Source organism: Stigmatopora argus, chromosome 8 (assembly GCF_051989625.1).
Source record: "Stigmatopora argus isolate UIUO_Sarg chromosome 8, RoL_Sarg_1.0, whole genome shotgun sequence".
Lineage (NCBI taxonomy): Eukaryota > Metazoa > Chordata > Actinopteri > Syngnathiformes > Syngnathidae > Stigmatopora > Stigmatopora argus.
The window spans coordinates 3,714,365-3,735,901 of record NC_135394.1 but is presented as its reverse complement, the minus strand read 5'-3'; the positions used below and the strand labels follow the sequence as shown (position 1 = coordinate 3,735,901).

Genomic DNA, 21,537 nt, shown 5'->3' with positions numbered 1-21,537 from the left:
GTCGACCGGGCGTTTGGTCGACCGGGCGTTTGGTCGACCGGGCGTTTGGTCGACCGGGCGTTTGGTCGGAACGGACGTTTGGTAGAACGGATGTTTGGTCGCTGTCAAATTATGACAGAGTTTACTGTTGATTTTTTGATATTAGATATTTAGATATTAAACTCTCTCTCTCAGGATTATAATTTTGAGAGCTGGTTTCAACAGTAACAACCTGGTGACCAAACGCCCGGTCGACCAAACGCCCGGTCGACCAAACGCCCGGTCGACCAAACGCCCGGTCGACCAAACGCCCGGTCGACCAAACGTCCGAGTACCATTTTTTTAGATGACAATTGGTTAGTTGAATATGTTGCTGAAAACAGTTGTACAAAAAGTAAATGAAGTACTGATTGTCATTGTATTACCGCTGTAATATTAGAGAACGGAACATGGGAAGTCATGGGTTTAAATTATGTTTTCCAAGCTAGTGGGACAGAAAACTCAATATTCTATTGTGGGTAGTTTTTGGGCCACCAGGTCAGGGTGACAAAAAATGACGAGATTTGAGGCAAAAGGAGGGATCAATGATGATTTTAGATGACAAGGTTTGGTTTCGAGGACCTGCTGTAAGTGCTGAGTAAAATGGAGATGAGCTGCAACAGAGTAAGGTCACACTCGTCACACCCACCCGTGTTTGAGATTTGCTTCAAATTCTAATGGCAACCTTCACCCAGACGCAGCTAAGTTGCTGCTTGAAAACCTTTTAAAGCATCCAACTTGAATGAAATGATTTGATTATGGTAAAATTGCTAATTACAAGTATTGTCCTGCACATAATGGTCACTAGGATCAGCAAGACCCTTAATTCCAGCCAAGACAAATTGGCTGGCTCCATTACTCATAGATAAAAATGTAGAATACGGTTGCAGCAAGTAATGATCTATCACTGACAGGCAGCCAAAATGGCCACGAGAGACTGAGGTGGACTGAGGTCTGTGGCTGCCAGTGGCCCATGACCGCACTGGGAATGAACAGCAAGAGAGGGCAACTGAGGCACCGCGTTACACACAATAGAGAAAGAAAGGGTCCTCGTGTTACTGCTGCTTACTGAATGCAATAAAAGAGGCTTCTGTCAGCGAAGAATCAAGAGATTTAGAGTCCACTGGCAGACGCAGGAAACAAGAGGCAACCAAAGTGGGAGGGGATTGGCCGTTTCAGTTTTTGGGAGATTAACCAACAGGCAACGTTGTCACTTGATATTGGAGATTTGATCATGAGGCTAGATTAAGAGCCGTATTTCACAACAGTCCAAAAAATCCATCGTCATAATATTTAGTCCAAATGTTTCCACAGATTTGTTCCATTCATATTTCAGGTGTCGCTGAACACCGAGATGTGGCGATATGGAAGTAGACACAATATTGTGCTTCAAACATTCCATGGAATAAAAGAAATGGAAGGGGGACACAAAGCAAAAGGATTCCAAATCATGTGTTTCAGGGCGTAAATCACCAATTTAATGAAAATACAATATTTGCTGATAATACTGTCTACCACAGTTTTAATTAAATTTAAGGGTCTTCCATTAATTTAATATGATATTGAGTACGCATTTAACAATCGGTTCCTTTTTGTCTAAACCAGTGATTCTCAGTTATTTTCTGTTGCCTCCCAAGGAAAAGATTAAATGTTACGTACCACCCCCCAAAAAATAGTATTTTTCTTTAAAATTCGAAGTACACCTTAGCATTACAGTGTTGAAGACATTATAGTGTAATTCAGCAGAAAATAGAAGGAGACAACACTCAAAGCAAAATGGGAATTTTTCCCTTATGGTCCCAAGTATAATGAGTATTGTGAATAAAAAAAGATGTATAAATTGAGATCCTTGAAAATTAACAAAGCTGTGTTCATTTCAAAATATAAATGGAACAAATGGGTTTGTCTACCTATGTAAAAAAGTCACAATATGTTCAGTATTCATCTTTGGAATTGTGTCAACTTTCCGCTCAAGCTCAGTGCTTAAAGTAAATCCTAAAGAAAAGATTTTCTGTATGATTAATGAGGGAATTATACCTCCATCACGGGGATAAATCTGAATGAACAAATGAAAACACCGTGTACAAATACAGGAGTATAGGTTTTGGCTGGCTGCATTCGGATGGTGCTTAAAGAACGAGAACACACACATGAAACATAAGCAACCAGGAATATTCCTTGATGTGAGTGATTAACAGTTACTAAAGCATTTATGATGGTAGCAAAAAGAGCATACTAAATAATATTACTTTACACACACTTACGGAAAGGCTTGCATAGAAAACAAGCAAAAAAACATCCAATCCCCAACCCCACAGTATTTCATGTTAAGGTCACACGTGATTATTACATATTATTTTGATCTAATGACCTAATCTCATTGAATGAGTGAAATCGACACACGGCTAATGGTAAAAAAAATGGAAGTGGAAAAAGTCCAAGATTGTGTCCTGAAGTAAAATATTGGCACAAAAAAGGTGAGGAAATCTAGGAATCAAACAACAATCCTAGAATATGATGTGTGATTCTAATGTTCCTTTATATCCATACAAATTTTACAAATGAATCTATATAATTTGTAGAAAATTTTGATTCTTGGGGAAAAAAATGGCAGTTTTTCCCCCTCTATATTACACTAATTTCAATCATTGAAAGAATGGGTAAAACATTGTAATAGCATGAAATTAATTCAGCGTTGACCCTCCAAGCCCACAATTTGACCAAAAAATATTCAACGGAAAAGAAGAATCAAAAAGAAGTTAACACATTACATCAAGCTGAATTGCTCAAGGCAAACTGCACAAATGAATAAATATGCTTAGGCTAAAACATGTGGGATCGGAGACCTACAGACAAAAGCCTCTATTTATGATTTGCAAAGCTCAAGGTAGACTTAGTCGTCCACTCTCATACCCTCTACAAGCACCAAAGTCAAAGAAAGAACACTTTCTGTGAATATGTTTTTTTTTTCTTGAGTGGGAGGGTGTATGTGTGCGTTACGGGGGCAGAGTTCAGGGGAACACCACATACCCCATTTCAAACTTGCACCCGTTGGGAAAAACCATGATTCGAACAAACCCCACACACATACATGACCGCACTTTGTTGAAAGCGCAGACTTTACCAGACGTGACCTTGAGCAGACCTGCCAACGGGATCGCCGTCAGACAGAAACCTGGAATTCTGGGAAACAGGAAGCGGGGCCTGTCCGAGCTAAGAGTACACGCTACCACACTGAGAGACATCCATTACCTAATGCCCTGCATGACTTCTGATTATGGTATAAGCAGGTATCACATCCATCAGAACCACATGTATCCGTACATACAAGCCTCTAAGTGTGTTGCTTAAAGAAATAAAGTACGAGGCATCCAGCCTTGCGGTAGGGGGGCTTTGGTAGGAGCTCTAGTTTCAAATAGTACTGGCGCCCAGGGACCAGACCATGTCAAAGGGCCTATCCCCTATGAGCCATATTAGGGGTCTGATCCCCAATCAATCAGCACCGGGCTAAAAAGAATCCACAACAAGACGGCAATTAAGCCCCATCGAGGGCTTAACCAAACACGTGTGAGAGATAAGGTTTGTAAGAGTAACTATGTGTGCATTTATTTGACGGTACTTAAGGTAAAGTTGGAAGTGTGTCAGACGTGTGTGATTATACATTTTTAGGAATGAGACTTCTATGAATTACATTGAAGGTAGACGTGTGAAAGACAAAAAACGTGTGAACAACTATATCCCCTCGCATCTTGTAATTTAAAGCAATCCAAACATACACAGAAAAACACTCCCTTTACATACTCAAATGAAGCAAATGTGTAGAAAATGTACCAAAATTAAAACTATCAAATTTGCAAGCAATTTTAAAGTACCAAGCAAACACATCTTATTCAAGAAGGAAGTTATCTGTTAATAGTAAACTTAAAAACAATAAATGCACATATTCTAACATTACAGACAAATGGCAAAGATTAAATGCAAATGTGAGTCCAGGGTTTCCGCTATATTCATTTAGTAGCGGCGGCCCACCACTTCACAATCCCTGCCAATGCCCATTTGAATTTATGCCTTTATCCGTTCCTTTTCTGTACCTCTTATCCTCATAAGGGATGCAGGGGGGTGCTGGAACCTATCCCAGTCAACTATGGGCAGAGGGCGGTGGACAACCTAAATTGATCCTCTAACGTTACTGAACTTAATGGCAGTTTAAGTTAATTTGACCCAGTGCCAACTTAGAGTCACTAACCTAAGTAATTGTTAGCCTTAGGTTAACATAAATATCTACAAGTCATAATGTAGCTGTTGAGCACATTTTTCGGATGGGATCATCAAAATATTTTTCTTCAGAGAGAGGGACCCCTAAACAAGGTGCTAGTGAGTTATCATTAAAATGAAAAATAAAATAGATAATAGATAATATGGAAAATATGGATCTCAAGACAAAGTAAAACAACAGCATATTACTTATACAGTGGTACCTCGACATACGAGCTTAATCCGTTCCGGGACTGAGCTCGTATGACAAGATTCTCGTAACTCGAGGTAAAGTTTCCCATTGAAATGAATGGGAAACAAATTAATTCGTTCCAACTCTCTGAAAAAAACACCAAAAACAGGATATTGGATTGAAAAAAATGTTTTATTTCTTATAATTTGCCATATATTGACAAAGTAATAAATAACGAGTGGTTTAATAGAAATAAAGTGTTTAATCTAACTAAAATTGGCCGGATTTTGCCGAGGGGAGAGGGGCTTCGGTTTTTTTTTCTTCCACACAACGCACTCGTAAACAGAACAAACACTCCACCCTCACGTTCGCTATCGATGGGCTGTTTGCTGTCGTACTATTCCCTTCAAAATATTCAGAAAATGATGCACACAAATGTCCTCACAATCGGAGAACGCACGACCACTTGCCAACGAGCAGCAAGCAGTCTTATCAGCGATCGCACCGCTGCTCATGGGAGCTTCGGGGGCGCTGGCTAGCCGCTCATTTTAGCTTGTAGCATCTGTGTTCGCATCCCCTCGAACGGCGACTATGATAGAGTTGCTACCGGGGATGCTGTTGCGAGCCAGTGCCCCCGATGTTCTTATGAGCAGCCAACGAGCAGAGTCTTTTATCAGCGATCGCCCCGCTGCTCATGGGAGCTTCAGGGGCGCTGGCTAGCGGCTCCTTTTAGCTTGTAGCATCTGTGTTCGCATCCCCTCGAACGGCGCCTATGATAGAGTTGCTACCGGGGATGCTGTTGCGAGCACGAGTATACTTCATTACCCAGAAAGCCCTCTTTTCCCCGCGCATGGGCGTTGTGCGTTTCCTGGTCTGAATAGCTCATCCGGTGCTCGTAAATATTGTTATACGTACACGAAAGATATGCAAAAAAAAATGCCATGGCCACCTGGCTTGGTCGCATCACGAAATTTTGACCGCATCACGGGCGAATTATTCGATCGAAATTTCCCCCGTAAGACGAGCATTCCGTATGACGAACGGTCGTATGACGAGGTACCACTGTAGTACAATTATTTGTGGTAACAGTACGCAATCTTTGTGAGATTACAATGAGAGAAATGCTTTAAAATAATTTAAGAGTGAATTAAAAGTAGCCAACCTCCTGCATTTGTATGATGTGGCGTGCTGAAGTGGATCAACATGTGGCAGAGGAGCAATGCAAACCCCAAAAAAGTGAGTGGGCTTGTCAACCGCTGAGTTTAAACGGCTGCGCCTGTGCTTTGCAGCAGGTCGTCATAAATCCTGGTCGCTATCTAAGAACCAGAGCAGTGTTGCCACTGGCACTGAGGTGAAGAGAAGTGAAACTGAAATCCAGACTCAGTCCACCACACAGGCAAGTTTGCACTCAGAGCGAAGTGTTTTATGATCAGGGAGGCAGCTCCATGCAGGATTGGCTCTAGACCTGAACAACTTTCCAATTCTTCATTTGTGTCCTGAACCAAAAATAACCTGATTCCAACAGCTTTCAAATAATGAAATTTATCTAAAAAGCATATCTTAACACAACAATAACCTGCCAGAGAATTGCAGCTCAGGAAAATTAGCAGTTGAGGGAATTTTCTCGCTAACCTTGAACATACAGTTCAGTTAATGTAGCGAGACAAGTGCATTGTTTTGACAATAAATAGACTCGAAATGAAAATATTTAACTGCCAGAGTTTTTCAGTAGTAATTGGATATTGGCCATCTGGAGCATAACATTTACAATATTAAATTAAATATTACAACAACATTACAATATTCTCCCCAGGCTTGCGTGGATTTTTTCCGGGTAGTCTTGTTTCCTCCCACATCCCAAAAACATGCATGCCAGGCTCGTTGAACACTCAAAATTGTTCCTGATCTGTCTCCTTGTGCCCTGAAATTGACTGGCCACCAATTCAGTATGCAATGGCCATTTATTTTTATTTATTAAATTTAAATTATTGTTATATTTATATTATAAGAATGGAGGACTAACAAGGCAAGGGAAGTTGTGGTCACACCGTAAACGATTTCAAAACCTACCCCTAGGAGGACTAATTTTCTTGCAAAACCAATTGCAATCAAATAAAAAATATATACAAGCCAGACTCCCATTCCAAAATATCATATGGAGGAAAGAGTGCCAATGATTGTAAAATGACTTTCGTACTTTAAACATGACAGAGGAAAGCTGATGCTGGCATATAAATTCAGCCTTGATAAATCCCTCAAATTCATGGAAAAATGCGTGGGGATCAGTGTGACACAGTGATGCACAATTATTACTTCATAAGGCTGCCCAGACAGCTGTAAATAAGGAAAAGGGATCGAAGGCAATTACTCTGCAAAGCTTTCTAATACCTGTGAGCAAGCTTGTACTTCTTGGAAAGGATTTCCTTAAACTAATTTGTCAATCATCTTGTCGTGTGCAGTTGGTGAGACACATGCCCCAGTAGTGTTTAAAAGAAGTCCAATTAATTGCGCTTTCATGCTTTAACTGTATAATTGGGTATGGACTTCAGACTTTCTGTCACAGCAGAAACGACAATTTCTAACTACTGCTGATGGCTGCCTTATTAAAACCATTCAGTGTGTGTTTCTAACCCTATAAGTATAGAAATATATTCATGGCGCAGAAAGCTGCTTCAATAGAGTTGTTTAATGAACATCCAGAGAGTAACCTGATCAAAATAATTATAAAATCACATCAATTTACACCAAAGACTGAACTGCTTATCCCCACAAGGGTCGTGGGGGTGCTGGAGACTATCCCAGCTGACTGCGGGGCAAAGGCGGGGGACAACACCCTGAATCGGTGGGCAGCCGATCACAGCGCATGAAAGAAACGGACAACCATTCATGCTCACACTCATATCTAGGGGCAATTTAGAGTGTCCAGCCTAACATGCATATTTTTCGAATGTGGGAGGAAACCGGCGTACCCAGAGAAAACCCGAGCACGCCCAGGGAGAACATGCAAACTCCACACAGGTGGACCGACCTGGATTTGAACCCAGGACCCCAGAGCTGTGAGGCTGACGCGCTAATCAACCAGAGATAATATCTATTTAATTCCATTCATTCATTTTCCAAACTACTTATATATACTATATATATACACATATACACAGAGATACAGAAATGGTACTTAATGGAACATAGCCAACATCCAAAGTCTCGGTCTCTGTTTACAGTAGGCTTTTCTACGTTTGAAAAGATTAATACCTCGAACTCCGCTGCTGGCACTGTTTATATTTCTGTGAATGTGCACATTCTTTCTACTCTCTACACAATGTCAAAAAAGAAAAATTGCAAAACAGCACACTTTCTCCCTTTCTTATCCTTCATTTCGTTTCTGATTTCTCTGGTGTTCGCTTGCACGTTAACATAAAGCAGCCACCTTTAACAAAGAACACATTCTCTCACTTTGCCGTCCTTTTAACCTTCCTGTCATTTACTGTATTTCTGCAGATTATTTATATCTGACACAACTTTGTGTCTTTTTCCCTCACCTCATAAATCATTTTGAATGATCAGTATATTTTTGTTCAAGTTGAATTTGGTTTCCGAAAGACAATATTTAGTACTGTATGTAAAGTCACTGAAATTAGTATGGAAACCCTTGAGTTCAACCATGTGGAGCAATCTGTTGGAATTAATATTGTGGAAGGAAAAGCATAAAAAAGGCAAACCCACTTATAGCTTTAATCTTTTGATCCTATCGGAACTGGAGTCTTGAAGTGAATATATATATATATATATGTCTGTAGGTATTTATATAGTTTAGGTTATTTGGATTGGATTGGATAACTTTATTCATCCCGTATTCGGGAAATTTCGTTGTCACAGTAGCAAGAGGGTGAGGATGCAGGAATAGGAAAGGCATTTTAGACATAAATAGATAGGTAATAAGTAAGTTAATGAATAACTATATAATATTATAATTATATATATATATATATATATATATATATATATATATATATATATGTATATATGTATATATGTATATATGTATATATGTATATATGTATATATGTATATATATATATATATATATATATATATTATATATAATTATATAATATAATATATTTATTTTCATGTTCCCCGGGCCTGCATGGGTTTTCTCCGGGTACTTCGTTTTTCTCCCACATTCCAAAGACATACATGGTAGGCTTATTGGGCACTCTAAATAGCCCCTAGTTATGAGTGTGAGTGTGAGTGTGAATGGTTGTTTGTCTCTTTGTGCCCTGCGATTGGCTAGCCACCAATTCATGGTGTCCCCCCACCTCTGGCCCGAAGTCAGCTGAGATACGCTCCAGCACCCCCCATGACCCTAGTGAGGATAAAGCGGTTAAAAAATGAGATGAGATGAGATTTAATAGTACTTGTCTGGAACTCGACCAGAATGGATCAGCGACTGGTCACTAGAGAATAATTGGTGCTGAGCAGACAGCCCGTTTTAAAGGCAAAACTGAGTTATTAGCTGAGTGTGATGTGGGCTTACAGCTAAACCTTCCTTCAGCTAAACACAAGTCATCACATCCAAGCACAGTCAGGAATCAAAGAACAACATGCAGCCAGAGTGTTAATGGTACCACCGTCCTCCCACTCGCTTAACACAGTTTTTCTTTCACCCTCCCGACATTTCCATCACTGCTCTTTTTTTTACCCTGCAAAAAAGGAAAGTGTGGAAGGGAAAAGGGGAGGATGGAGAGTGAGGGAAAGAGAATGGGGGCATTGGTGGGTGTGTTCTTTCTTTGGCAAGCGAAACATTTTCCCCTCAACTTGTATTAGTTCAGGCTCTATAAAAACAGGACCAATGCAGAGAAAAGAGAGGGACGCAGTAGGATGATGAATGGAAGAGAGCGTCGATGAACGGTATTATCTGCCTTTTCGTGGAGGATAACTGCTGACATACTCATGGATGAGAACTGAAGTGGATTTGATATTCATCAGGCACAACTCGTAAAAATAAGGATGTGAGGCGTGACTTCAAGGAATGGCTATGACTTCTTGGGAAATAAAGTTATTGGCTTCCTGACCGTCAATTAAACGAGAACATCGTTACCATTCTCTGTGTCTTGGCCTTCACCAATAGTTTCCTCAAGTCATCTGGACACTAATGACTAGGCAAATAACTACTTGAGACTTGAAGTCTCTGATGGCCAGAGGGAACAAATGAGCAACTAAATATTCCACAAACCTCTTTTTAACACCCCACTCTAAAAGCAGTATGTAAAAAGAAAAATGTTTTGAATTTATCATAATTAAAGGAGCTTACAGAGTTCTCAGCCGCCATCTTGTCCTGGCTGGTACACTCTAAATTGCCCCTAGTGTGAGCGTGAATGGTTGTCCGTCTTCTCGTGCTCTGCGGTTGGCTGGCCACCAGGGTGTCCGCCGCCTGGTTCCCGCTGGGAGAGGATCCAGCACCCCCCGTGACCATTGTGAGGATAAGCGGTACAGAAAATGAATGAATGAATGTGTTTGTTACCAATGGACATAGGCAAGTGGATACTTTAAATCAAAGGTTGTGCATTGACATTGCTCCATAGAGATTGTGTATGCTGCAGAAAATAACATGTTCAAGCACTTAAAATGTCACCATCCAATATTAATTATTTCCACTACCCAAAAGAAAATGAGCTAGATATTGTCACCTGCTTTGTGCTTTCAGAAAAGGTTCATATTTCTAGCCAAAGTATTACATTTGTCATGTTTAGGCTGTTGCTGCTAAGGGTTCAGAGTTTACAGTTCTATTTTCTTTGTTTTATTCATTCATTTTCTGAACCATTTTATCCTCACTAGGGTCTTGGGGGGTGCTGGAGCCTATCCCAGCTGACTTCGGGCTACAGGCGGAGGACACCCTGTTTTGGTGGCCAGCCGACCGCAGGGCATGATCAGACGGACAAGCATATGCACTCACACCCACACTTGGGGGCAATTTACAGTGTCCAATCAGCCTACCATGCATGTCTTTCGAATGTGGGAGGAAACCAGAGTACCCAGAGAAAACCCACGCAGGCCCGGTGAGAACATGCAAACTCATCACAGGTGGACCGACCTGGATTTGAATCCAGAACCCCAGAGCTGTGAGGCCGACGTGCAAACCACTTAAGCCGCCGGGCCGCCTTTTCTTTGTTTTATAATTTAAAAAAGATGAAAAGATTTCATAATTGTCCAAATGTAATTTTATTTTTTTTATTTTCAAAATGGAGTGTGTAATTTATTTGAAACATCATCCAAAGGAGGTTCTATAAATTCTATCATTTATATCTAGAAAATAAATACTACAAGCATTTCAAGTAAAATGTCTTTCCTTTTTTGCAAAGATTACCCTAACCAAGGAAGAATGGAATTTAAATCACGGTAACATATTTTTAGGACTGTAGGCCTCCATTTCTTTCTAAAGAAACAAAATCTGTTATTTTCCTACTCATTGGATTTCATCGTAAAGCAGTATAAGCAGTGAAATTATGACTGAAGCGAGGGGAAAGCCATCTTTTCAAAAACCTACCATCTGTATCACTGAGATTATGACCTCAACAAAGAGGTAACTGAAAAATGAAGGGTCTATTTGCTTTAACAAATAAATACAAAAACGCAGGTCCCTAAAAACAGCCCAAAACCTGTTTTTACCCAATGGAATAAAACGTCACAATAGCTTTAGTTAAATATTTAGTTTTTTGGGGGTTTAAGTTTAGACTTCTTGCCATTTTCAACTCAAAACATAACCCTCAGGAGCTAAATTAGCACTCACACCACACACGTATAGACACCACATGAATACCCAAGGTCAATATGCTTGGGCTCAAAATGACCGCACAGACCGAAGGAAAAACAACACATTTCATTCATTCGGATAGGTAGTGGGTAAGACATGTTCCCTGTATGTGAGATGTCTAACATAGCAGTGGACACGTTTCATTCAATGTAACAAGGTTCTGCATCAAATGTCTGGTCGGGCAGCTGTGGTATGAGGTACATCATTAGGTGACCCTGTCTTCTAGACAGCTGCTAACCAATTTTACAGCTCATAAGTTGCCCATGACACTAAGTATTAGCAGCAGTGATGATCAGCCGACAGCCACTCTACCTCAGCTGCTGTCATAAGAATCCATTTTCCAATTCATTTAATTTGCTCAAGACTGGTGCAATCACACAAGTTGACTAAAAACTGTTGTTTTAAGGTCTGGATAAGACAGCACATTGTATGTTCCTTAAGCAACAAAGAACGTGACACATTTATTGGATGCCAGCCAATTACAGGGCTCATTGAGACAGAACCACCATGCATGTTTTTAGGCTATGGGAGAAAACCAGAGAACCCAGAGAAAACCCATGCAGATAGACCAGAGGCTGGGAATGATTCCCTGATCTCAGAACTGGAAAGTGGCAGCAATAAAAGAAAATAATATTGGAGGAATGCCCATTGTATGATGTGAATGATTCCTCATGTGTAGACTGGAGAGTTTTTATGTGCACTTTTTTATGGAAGAACAGTAACATACTATTCATATGACTGGAACCTCCACCAGAATATAAACAGAAACATGGCAACGGCGTAGGGGTACATAACTCCCTTAAGTCAACCTTAACGCAAAAGAAGATACGGACAGATGCGGTGCATTGTGATTTAACAACTTACGTTGGCCTTCCTTGGAGAGGTGTAGGCAGCGGATCTGAAAAAGAAGACGAAAGAAGAGTATATTTTATAATGGATACATATTATTATAACCAGATTTGACTCGGTGAGTCTGGGTGCTAGCTACAAGTAAGAAAAGAGCAAGTGTTATTAATTGGAACCAGATCACCTACAGGAAAAGCGGAATCAGAAAAAGATGAAATCATAGCAAAAGTGTTAAACACTGCTCATAAAATACTTTGACTGTGCCATCAGAACCTCATTCATTTTAAGTGTGGCAGACATTTTTGGACCACTCAGCACTACATTTACAAGTTTTCTTACCGAATTTGACAAAGAGCACACCAGTAGTAGACACAGTGCCATGGGCATTGGTTGCCATACACTGGAAGTAGCCGGTGTCTGTGGTGTCCAGATTACGGATGCGAAGACGTGACCCATATGGTGTGGACCGGTACGAGATCCGGCGTGGCTCCTGTACCACAGGCGCATCATTTTTGAGCCAGCGCACTGTCGGTGGTGGATTGCCAGACACCTTACAGAACAGTTCAGCTGTCTGGCCCAGGGAGGTGGTGATGTTGTTCAAAGGACTCTCAAGGCGAATAAAAAATGGCCCTGGAACATAGCAAAACAAAATAAGTGACTAAATGTACCACCGTTTTATACAATACGTAATGGAAGCCAGATTGTGCATAATTGAATAAAATAAAAAATCTACTCTGATCACAGAAATGACTTAAACATTCATTTTCAACACCGCTTATCCTTGTCAGTGTTGCGGGGTGATGGAGCCCATCCCAGCGGACTTTGGGAAAAAGGCGGACTACAGGCGAGACTGGTCTCCAGTGCTCAATTAAGATATTAATGTCATTGGTGGATCTTAGAGATCTCAGATTGGAGTATTCCCACAATGCACAGTAGGGTTCATGTCTCGGAACAAACTTAGCCAGTCGGCTCCGTTCCATTCTTTATTTGTTTTTAGCAAACCAGTGGATATTTTGCAGGTGTGTTTGGTGCTGTTATTCAGTTATTTAACCGACCTGAAGGCCATTTTCCAAATGGAGGGGATATTTTTGTGCTTTATTATGTCTAATGCATGTTATCTTTCATCCTCTCTCAGTGAGTTCCAGCTTATCCTGAGAGCACTCAGGTACCAGCAGATCATGACACTACCACTGCCAAGTTTGACTTTTAAGCCAGACACATTTGTCTTTGTAATCACCAATAAATTATGGTTTTCCTTTTCAAACCACAGGGAATATTTCAAGTAATCCATATCCTTAGTCTTTTGCCTTCAGCAATGTTTGCGGGCTTCACTGTGTGAGAAAAAACCTTCCTTCTGGAATGATAGTCACGTGGACCAATTTGATGTATGTTGGAGGATATGGTCTCCCTTCCTTGCTCCATCTTTAGACCAGCGTGCATTTTGACATCAAGCTTTGCATGAATTTACAACCCTTCACAAACACTCAAGGTATTTGTGTTACTTGTGAAGTGCACATTCTAATTTAGTATACTCTCTTTGGAAGGAATTAACTAGTTAACAACTACTATTTAGTATGACTTCCATTATTTTTAAGGGAATCGGGAAGTCTTCAGGCATTGAATGTACATTTTTGGAGTTTTTGGTCACAAGATTGGACCTGATCCTGGAGTCATGTATGTTTTCAGAACAGTTGTGCTTTTTTGGCTGTTGAAAAACAAAGCCCTACAGCAGGGCTCGGAACCTTTTTGACGAAGAGAGCCATAAACAATTCATATTTTCTAATGTTATTCATTGAAATTCATACTTCGAATTTAAAAGTCAAAATCCATGTAAATGGGTCTTTTTGTGTAATTTCACCACTTTCAAAGTGGAAAAAACTCTGAGTACTTTTGACAACATTCTTATGCAGTTGCTAATCAATGAGAGTATGCATTCCAGAAGAGTCTAATGCAAAAAAAGAAGATTAAAGCAGCTCTAGACATAGTATCCCAGCTCTGTCACCAGCAGTTTCCATATTTTAGCTCACAGGTTAGCGAAGAGCCAGATGCAGCCATCGAAAGAGCCAGATGTGGCTCCCGAGCCATAGGTTCCCTACACCTGCCCTAGACAAACATGTTCCCATGGGAATATACTTTTTAGAAACCAAACATATTATAAGAACATTGGGTAATGTTTGTTAACTCAAATAGGTATCATCAGGGCTCACATTAACATAATTCATCAGTTGCTGGTTGCATGTTTTTTCTATAACAAACCCCAAATGTGTTTATTTCCGTTATATGATCTTTTCCGGACTAAAATGAACGGAGGATGAATTTAACGTTAGCATGTGCATCCTAATCGAAATAATATTGTTTCTTAAAATTGAATCACACACTTTTATACTTCTAGTAGCCAAAAGCTGAAAAAAACCCCCATTAATAAAAGCTCGTAAAACAACCTTACCATGTCCCAGAAAATGAATATGCATTCATATTCTGCATTTCTTTAAATCTCTCATGGCAGTTGAGGCAATTACAAATGCTAATATACAGGTCAAAAGCGTATAAAAATGTAGCAAAGCAATTTCTTAAATGGAAATGAAAAAAATGAAAGTTAAATTAGAGGCTGCATTACCTTTGTAACCTCAGTTAGGACTTGGCTCTCCATTATGTACAAACCGTTCCAAAATGTCTTACATTTAATCATCTTATTTTACCTTCATTATTCGTTTGAAGGGCTTGTTAAATCAAATAGTGGACACTTTAGCCAATGTTTCTGTCAAAGAGTCCTTGAATAAGAAACTGAACCCCTAATTATTCCTGGTGAACTGATTGTGTGTGTGAAGAATTGGCAAGACTGAGACTAAACATAGCAGTTATTTTTGCGAAACGTTCTAAGAGTGAGAATTGAACCTTTTCATTGCACATTGAGCCAAAACACCATCTAATTCAGCATTTATTGAAATAACAATGTGGGCTAGAAAAGGCGAGTAATAAAGACAATGCAAAAATAAAAACTGGGAAAATTATGAGTATGTGGATTGAGGGAATTTAATCACATAATTATGTTTTAAAGAATACGTACGAAACATACTTCTGGCTGGCATAGGCTCCAACACTCCCGTGACCTTCTGGAGGATAAGTGGAATGGAAGATGAAAGAATATAACCTACTAAAATACTTTATTAGGCTGGAAATTCACTAAAGGAGTGTAGTATTGATGTGAGCTTGGAGACAGAAAGGCATATTTCCATCAGGAGGTAAGCTTTCCTACTTCAATTTACAGCGGGCGACAGCACCAATTACTCAATAATTCAGTTTGAACTGAAATCACATTTCAATTATCTAGCTTCTAGCTGATGCAATAGTTAAGAATGGCTATGTTCACACTACAGGTCAACTCAATTTTTTTTTTTACTCATATGTGATGCATTCTCTTACTATGTGAACAAACATAAGATGGTTTCTAAACCAGCAAAATCAATACCAAAATATATCAAATCCATGTCATACCAAAGATTTGGTGTTGGTTTATGTATCCAATGTGAAAGTACTATTTCAATATTTTTCAAATCCGTCCTGTTCGTCCTTCATATATGCTAAATCGTGTTTTTGTTGTAATGTGCTCAAAGGCACAACTTATTAAGTTAAATTTGAAATATGAGGGTACTAAACAGTTCCTTTTGCTTGAACCATTTTGAACGCTGCCATTATTTACCCAATTAACTATCTTCACTACAGTCAATTTGCAATTAGCATCAACGTAAACCCATAAATTTGTATAAAGTCTCACAGAGGAGTACATGCACACTTCAAAGGCTGACCTAACAAGTGACAACGTAGCCGTGAAAATCAAAAAGACAGTTAAGTGTGTTAAGAAGAGAAATAAGCTAAGTTGAGAGGACATTTGAAGAAAAAAACTTAACTCTGCATCCAATTGTCTTGTGGTGAGTGTTTTTGGTATATGGCACACTGATCACTGTGAAATTTAAACCGTTCTTGCACATTTCCCCTTTCATGTGGTGGCCGAGTAAATGGTGTCCTGTCATCAACTCTCATTTTCCTGCAGCGGTTTTGTGCAATCACGTACTCACATGCAGCAGCACATATGTAAACACGAGCAGCCCCTCATGCCACCAAAAATGCACACAAACAATTCATATTTCGAACTGTTAGATTGCACAACACTTTTTTGCTTTAGCAGAAACATTGCCTTCTATATGTGAAACATCACGGGGGAAGAGTGCTTTGCAGGCCGCCCTCAGTGAGGGGCCAGTCCCAGAAACCCGAGCGTCTTTGCAGCTAACTAAACACACACCAAGGAGTCAGCTCTGTAGCGCTGCCAGCGATGGCTAAAGGTGAATTTCATTAAAGCTGTGTCGCTCCCCAACTGCGAGACGACAGGAAGGAATAAAGAAAAAGGAAAAGAAACCTGAAAAAAGAAAAACTATGTCAACTATCAACACCACTAATTACATGCCAGTATTGCTGAACCCAATAATGAGCCTCTTTCAGCATAACTTCCTGCTACTGATGCATGCTGATAAAGTCACGCTACCTAAATGCTGTCTTCTTGGTCAATCTAAACTGTTCCCTGCCTGAAGACAAAACAGGTGGTGCAAACACCATCCATCGGATAAGGAACAGATGTTGGCCAAGGAACTGAACTCAAAATGATACACACAAAGGACTAGCTTCACCACAACTGTACACATCTGATGTGCATGATTTATACTTTGATACTGCTTTGGACACAACCAGCCTCATTAACTTGGCTTCTTTTGTGTTAAAACGACAATGTTGCATCTTGCGTAGGAACCTTTTCCCTCCCTGTACAAAGCGTCTGTTCTGGGACGGATGTTGTGGTTCAGTTGAGATTTGATTAAACAACCCAAACCAAAACAAGACAGCAAAAAATTGCGAAATTAATAATGCTCAGGGCCTTCCTAGTCAGGGCAGCTTCACGGATGACAGAGCGGATGTTGACTCTCTGCACCCCTAAAGGACAACTCTGATTGTGGTATTGCCAACTCTGGGAATACGGTTAAGAAAACAAACAAAAACCTTTGGCCTAATACTTCTTATCCAGCTAAAAAAGAACCAGTTTTATAACGTTTTTGTCATTTTCTAGTCCAATTAACACGTGAAGTTGTAAACTACTCCTTGACCTCTGATCCATGATGGGCAAGAGAAGCGATATGATTTGAGTTACAGAACTGACATAAAGTGTAGTATTATAGTGCGGAAAGAAAAGTGCGATGTAACCACAAAACAACGGAATTTGTTGATTGACATATGGAAACTTTCACTTTTGGGTTGTTGTACACTTGTATTAAGAAAATGGTTAATGGGTTTTACAATTATCAACAGTATTGATTTGAAAATATGCAGCACTTACTATTCTGATGCCATAGTTTCAAGACAACCTCATACAGCAAAGGCAATGATGATAATATGTACTAGAGTGTCAATTAAAGGCAGAAACTTTGCTAAGGCTTTTGTATTGGCTGTTATTATATCTCACATGTGATCATAATGATGAGGCCAATTGCTTTCTGTATTTTATTTCATGCAAGATGGAAATGAATGATTGAACATGCAGTCCCAGGGATAAAAAAAATCAACACATTAAACAGTAGACAAATTATACTTAAAATCAGTAAAAGATAATGTTTACATTTCAGGCTCTACTTTAACCTTTATTATAAGACAAAAATAAAAGTGCATCAGTGGAAATTAGAGAAATGCACCTGTGGCAATGGTCACAGGTTGAGTAGATTAGTGTGTAATTTGTTCCATGAGTTTTGTTCTACAGTCGCTTATGTAGAAAGTGTGGTACCCATTCATTTGTCAACACCTTCTTAAATGCAATTTCAGGAGACATACAAAGCATGTTAAATGCAATGTATTGTAGGTAAATTGTATATGCATTTACTGTATAGTAGTAGTAGTACATGTACTATATTTTGTGATGAAGCCAAATGTACTGTAGAGTAAATGAAGACGGCAGCATCTAGTATTGTGTATGCTTAACATAAAAGTTCATTGCATCTGTGTTGGGTGTGTGCTTCTTTACCATCACTAGACGTGTTCCATGAAGGTGCTGCGACCACACTGGGGTCTTGGGCAAAGTCAGACCCTGGAATTACAGCATGAGTTTAAAATTAGCATTTTAATATTCAGTAAACTAACAAAGTGGAAACAATAGTAACGTGTTTCCTAGAATTAATAGGATTTGAAAAGAGGTTAGAAAGGCAAGATTGCTCATATTCAATTTTCCGAATTCACACTGATCCAACTGCTCAGCAAGTAAAAATTCCCTTATACGAGAAAGATCCCATCAGTGAGCCATGTGACGCTAATGCTGCGTTATTGCCATCTGATGACAGAGAAGCATTTTGCCTTTTATTACAGATTTGGCCAGAAAACAGGCCACGGTAGGGGAGTCCCGACAATCAATTGCCCTGACAAATATATATACAATAAAAAAGTTCTTCATAAATAAAATTACTTTCTCCTCCTACAGTATTTCTTTTACGGCAATAGAGCTTTGATGAGTGAGTCTAGCAGGAGCAGAACAGACAAGACACACTAATGGACTAAATGTGTGTAATTTCACATGTGCTGCATCAAGATACTAATGTCTATCAACAATAAAAAGGAACCATCTGGACAAACCCTTGGTGACTTCACCCATAACCTTTAAACTGTTCAGGGCTCTGATATGACAATTACCATTTTTTCTTTCCACTTTGGCAAAGTCCATATATGGAGTAGTTGGAAAGGTTATTCTAGGTTATTTTGTTTGATTTAATTAGTTAATAAAGTCAAAATTTTGCTAAATGATCTTAAATACTTTCTGTTATGGCTAGTAAGCAAGATGGTACCAATGATGGTATAAATTTCCCACATAATTTTTCAATTTCCCACCGGACATTAACAAAGTAAAAGTTTTTTTATTTTTATTTTTTATTAAATCAGCCAATCCTTGCACTTGTGATGATGGTGTTTCGTCATATCTCTTCTTTCCGCTGTTTAACATGGATAGCATGTATGAGAACTGAGAATTGTCCCGGAACATAACACGTGTTAAATATTTAAACACAGATCTAACACTGGGATTATATCATTATGTAAAAAATTGGTACTCTAAAGTAAATACTAACAATCTTAAAGCTTCTATTGTTATCTCGGTTCTATATAAACTCAAAGTGATCCTGTTGGCCCCCTAAACAACAGTGTATTATTGTGACTCTCTTGCCCCAAGGTGGGTCTAACGTTCCTTTTGTATTTTAGTTTGATAGGATTAAGAAGCCTGGGGGTTGTGTGGTGAACAAAGGGGCAGAGGAGAGGCTGCGTTGCAGTTGACCAACTTCACTAACACAACTTGCCGAGCAGGGAAATAGGCCCCGAAGAGAGTGGACGAGCGGATGCGAAAGGTGTCTTCCCCTTCAACGAAATATGTCTTTGCTTTTCTTCATCCCTTTACTACTTAATCCCCTTCCATTTGGGTCACATCTGTTAGTTCTCTTTCAGAATATCTGGAAGGAATTGGAGAGTAATTTTAAGATTAGTTTTCTGACGTTACGCAGTAATGGAGGGAAGCAGTTGTATTCAGCCAATTTCTTAATGAAAGTCTTGAAAACAGAAACCTTCAATGTGCCTATGTCAGTTTTGATCAGGTCAGTCTTGTATGGTTTTGCTTTTTTAATTGAACCATGGGCCTAGATAATGTTATGATTAAACCAGAGGGACAGGATTAGGTTTGGTATCATTTTAAATGTGAAATAGCTAACAAGGTCAACATGGTGTCACAGGGAAAAACAGATGGCTAATTAGACAAAAAGGGACATGAGAAACATTTGATTGTGGTTCCAAAAGATGCTTGAATTTGCATTTATATCTTTATCACAATGACAACAAAGTTGTACGGTCCAGGACTAACCATATAATGAAGTAACAGCATGTTCTAATAAAGTAATTGTGTTTTTTAGCGATTATCTAAATCCTCAAGTAGTTTAATTGTGGGGAAAACTAATGTTCATGGAACCATGATTTCAAGTAAATTACAGAATGATTACATCAGCTATTCCAATGCAGCTACAAATTTGATTTCTTGAAATGTTTTCATATACTCATTGTGATTTGAATTCAACCACTTGTAACCGTCTCTTAAGTGCATCTGTGTGTGTGTATTTATTCGCAGAATACTATTATTGTTTTAATCCTATTAAATATCCATTTTCATGCGTATTGCAATGAAAATAGACAAGGTTCAGGGACTGGCTGTTGACCTTTGGACACAGCGGACGCCAATAAAGTGATTTCTGTGTAACCTTATAAGAGCAGAGAGATGAATGAGCAAAAGAAACTTAAGGGCTGAGAGGAAAATTTGATCAGAGAGCAGGACAAGCCTCCTTTGGAATCACAACAAAGAGCAGGAGGAAGAAAAACCTCCTTGTTTTGTATTGGCTCCAAGATGACAACACTGTCCACTGTTGAACATTTAACAGGATGTTGTTTTTTCCAAAAAGTACATAATCAATCGTTTTAATTACCTACAAAAACCATTAAATTATTTTTACTTCTGGACAAATTATTGCAAAATGTGTTTGTATCAATTTCTAAGCATGATTTTCTTTATTTGGGTTAATCCTGTTTAAGTGAAAGAAGTTTGCTTATGATTTAGCATGTGAGCCAATACTAATGCTTGATTTGTTAAAGCTCATTTCAGCCACGTCAAGTGTTTTAGAGCATTTCCTCAAGAATTTAGGACACTGAGAAGAATATAAAAATAGAGTGCTCCGTTGGTTGCTAGTGTATTTAATGAAATGTGGGGGGAAAAAATCACAGAAAAAAAAAAAGAATTTAAAATTGGCGAGGAGGGTAGAAAAGTTGGTGCATGATCTCAATGATTTAATTCAGAAAAGGTGAGAGGTTCAGGGAGATTATATGCTTTAGGAGTCGGGAGACTGTTCCACTAATGTTCAAATTCATCGAGTGTTGATGGTAGGTCTCTGGCCTCAAGCTTACAAAAAGAAGAACATTTGGGTGGTACAGTTACAAAGATTTTTCCATAATGTTTAACCCATTTATAAACATACTGCATTTGTGTCCTTCCAGTTTTATGAAGTCTACATTGTCACCGACTGAGTACTATATTAGTGCATGTATAATATATATTTAGATATAGATATTTAAATACCATTGAGCCCCATCAGTTTTTTCTCATTCATTAATTTCTGCCATATACACAAATAAACAACTCCATACCACTTTGGGGTTTTTACATTGAGTCACTGCCTTTTCCAAATAAGTCCTACAAACATCAGAATGACCAACATGATCTCATAAAGAGGTGTGTCTACAGTAGCTTCTACTGTTACTTTGGCAGTTATTTGACAGATCTTTAGAAAACACTACTTTGATA

At 39.1% G+C, this 21,537-nt stretch overlaps 1 protein-coding gene across 8 annotated transcripts in view; it reads right to left on the bottom strand.

Annotated features, from left to right (window-relative positions):
- ror1 (receptor tyrosine kinase-like orphan receptor 1) overlaps window positions 1–21,537 on the bottom strand; it is a 107,861-nt gene that overhangs the window by 19,272 nt on the left and 67,052 nt on the right. For 7 of the 8 annotated variants that reach the window (XR_013301374.1, XR_013301377.1, XR_013301375.1 and 4 more), the window contains 3 exons: window positions 18,184–18,246; window positions 12,465–12,755; window positions 12,144–12,177 (listed from right to left, as the gene is read on the bottom strand). Coding sequence is in view for 4 of the 8 variants with exons in the window: in XM_077607491.1 (XP_077463617.1) it covers window positions 12,144–12,177; window positions 12,465–12,755; window positions 18,184–18,246 (388 nt within the window). In the remaining 4 variants the exon portion in view is untranslated. The remainder of the gene's footprint in view (window positions 1–12,143; window positions 12,178–12,464; window positions 12,756–18,183; window positions 18,247–21,537) is intronic. The other variant, XM_077607494.1, reaches the window with a different exon arrangement.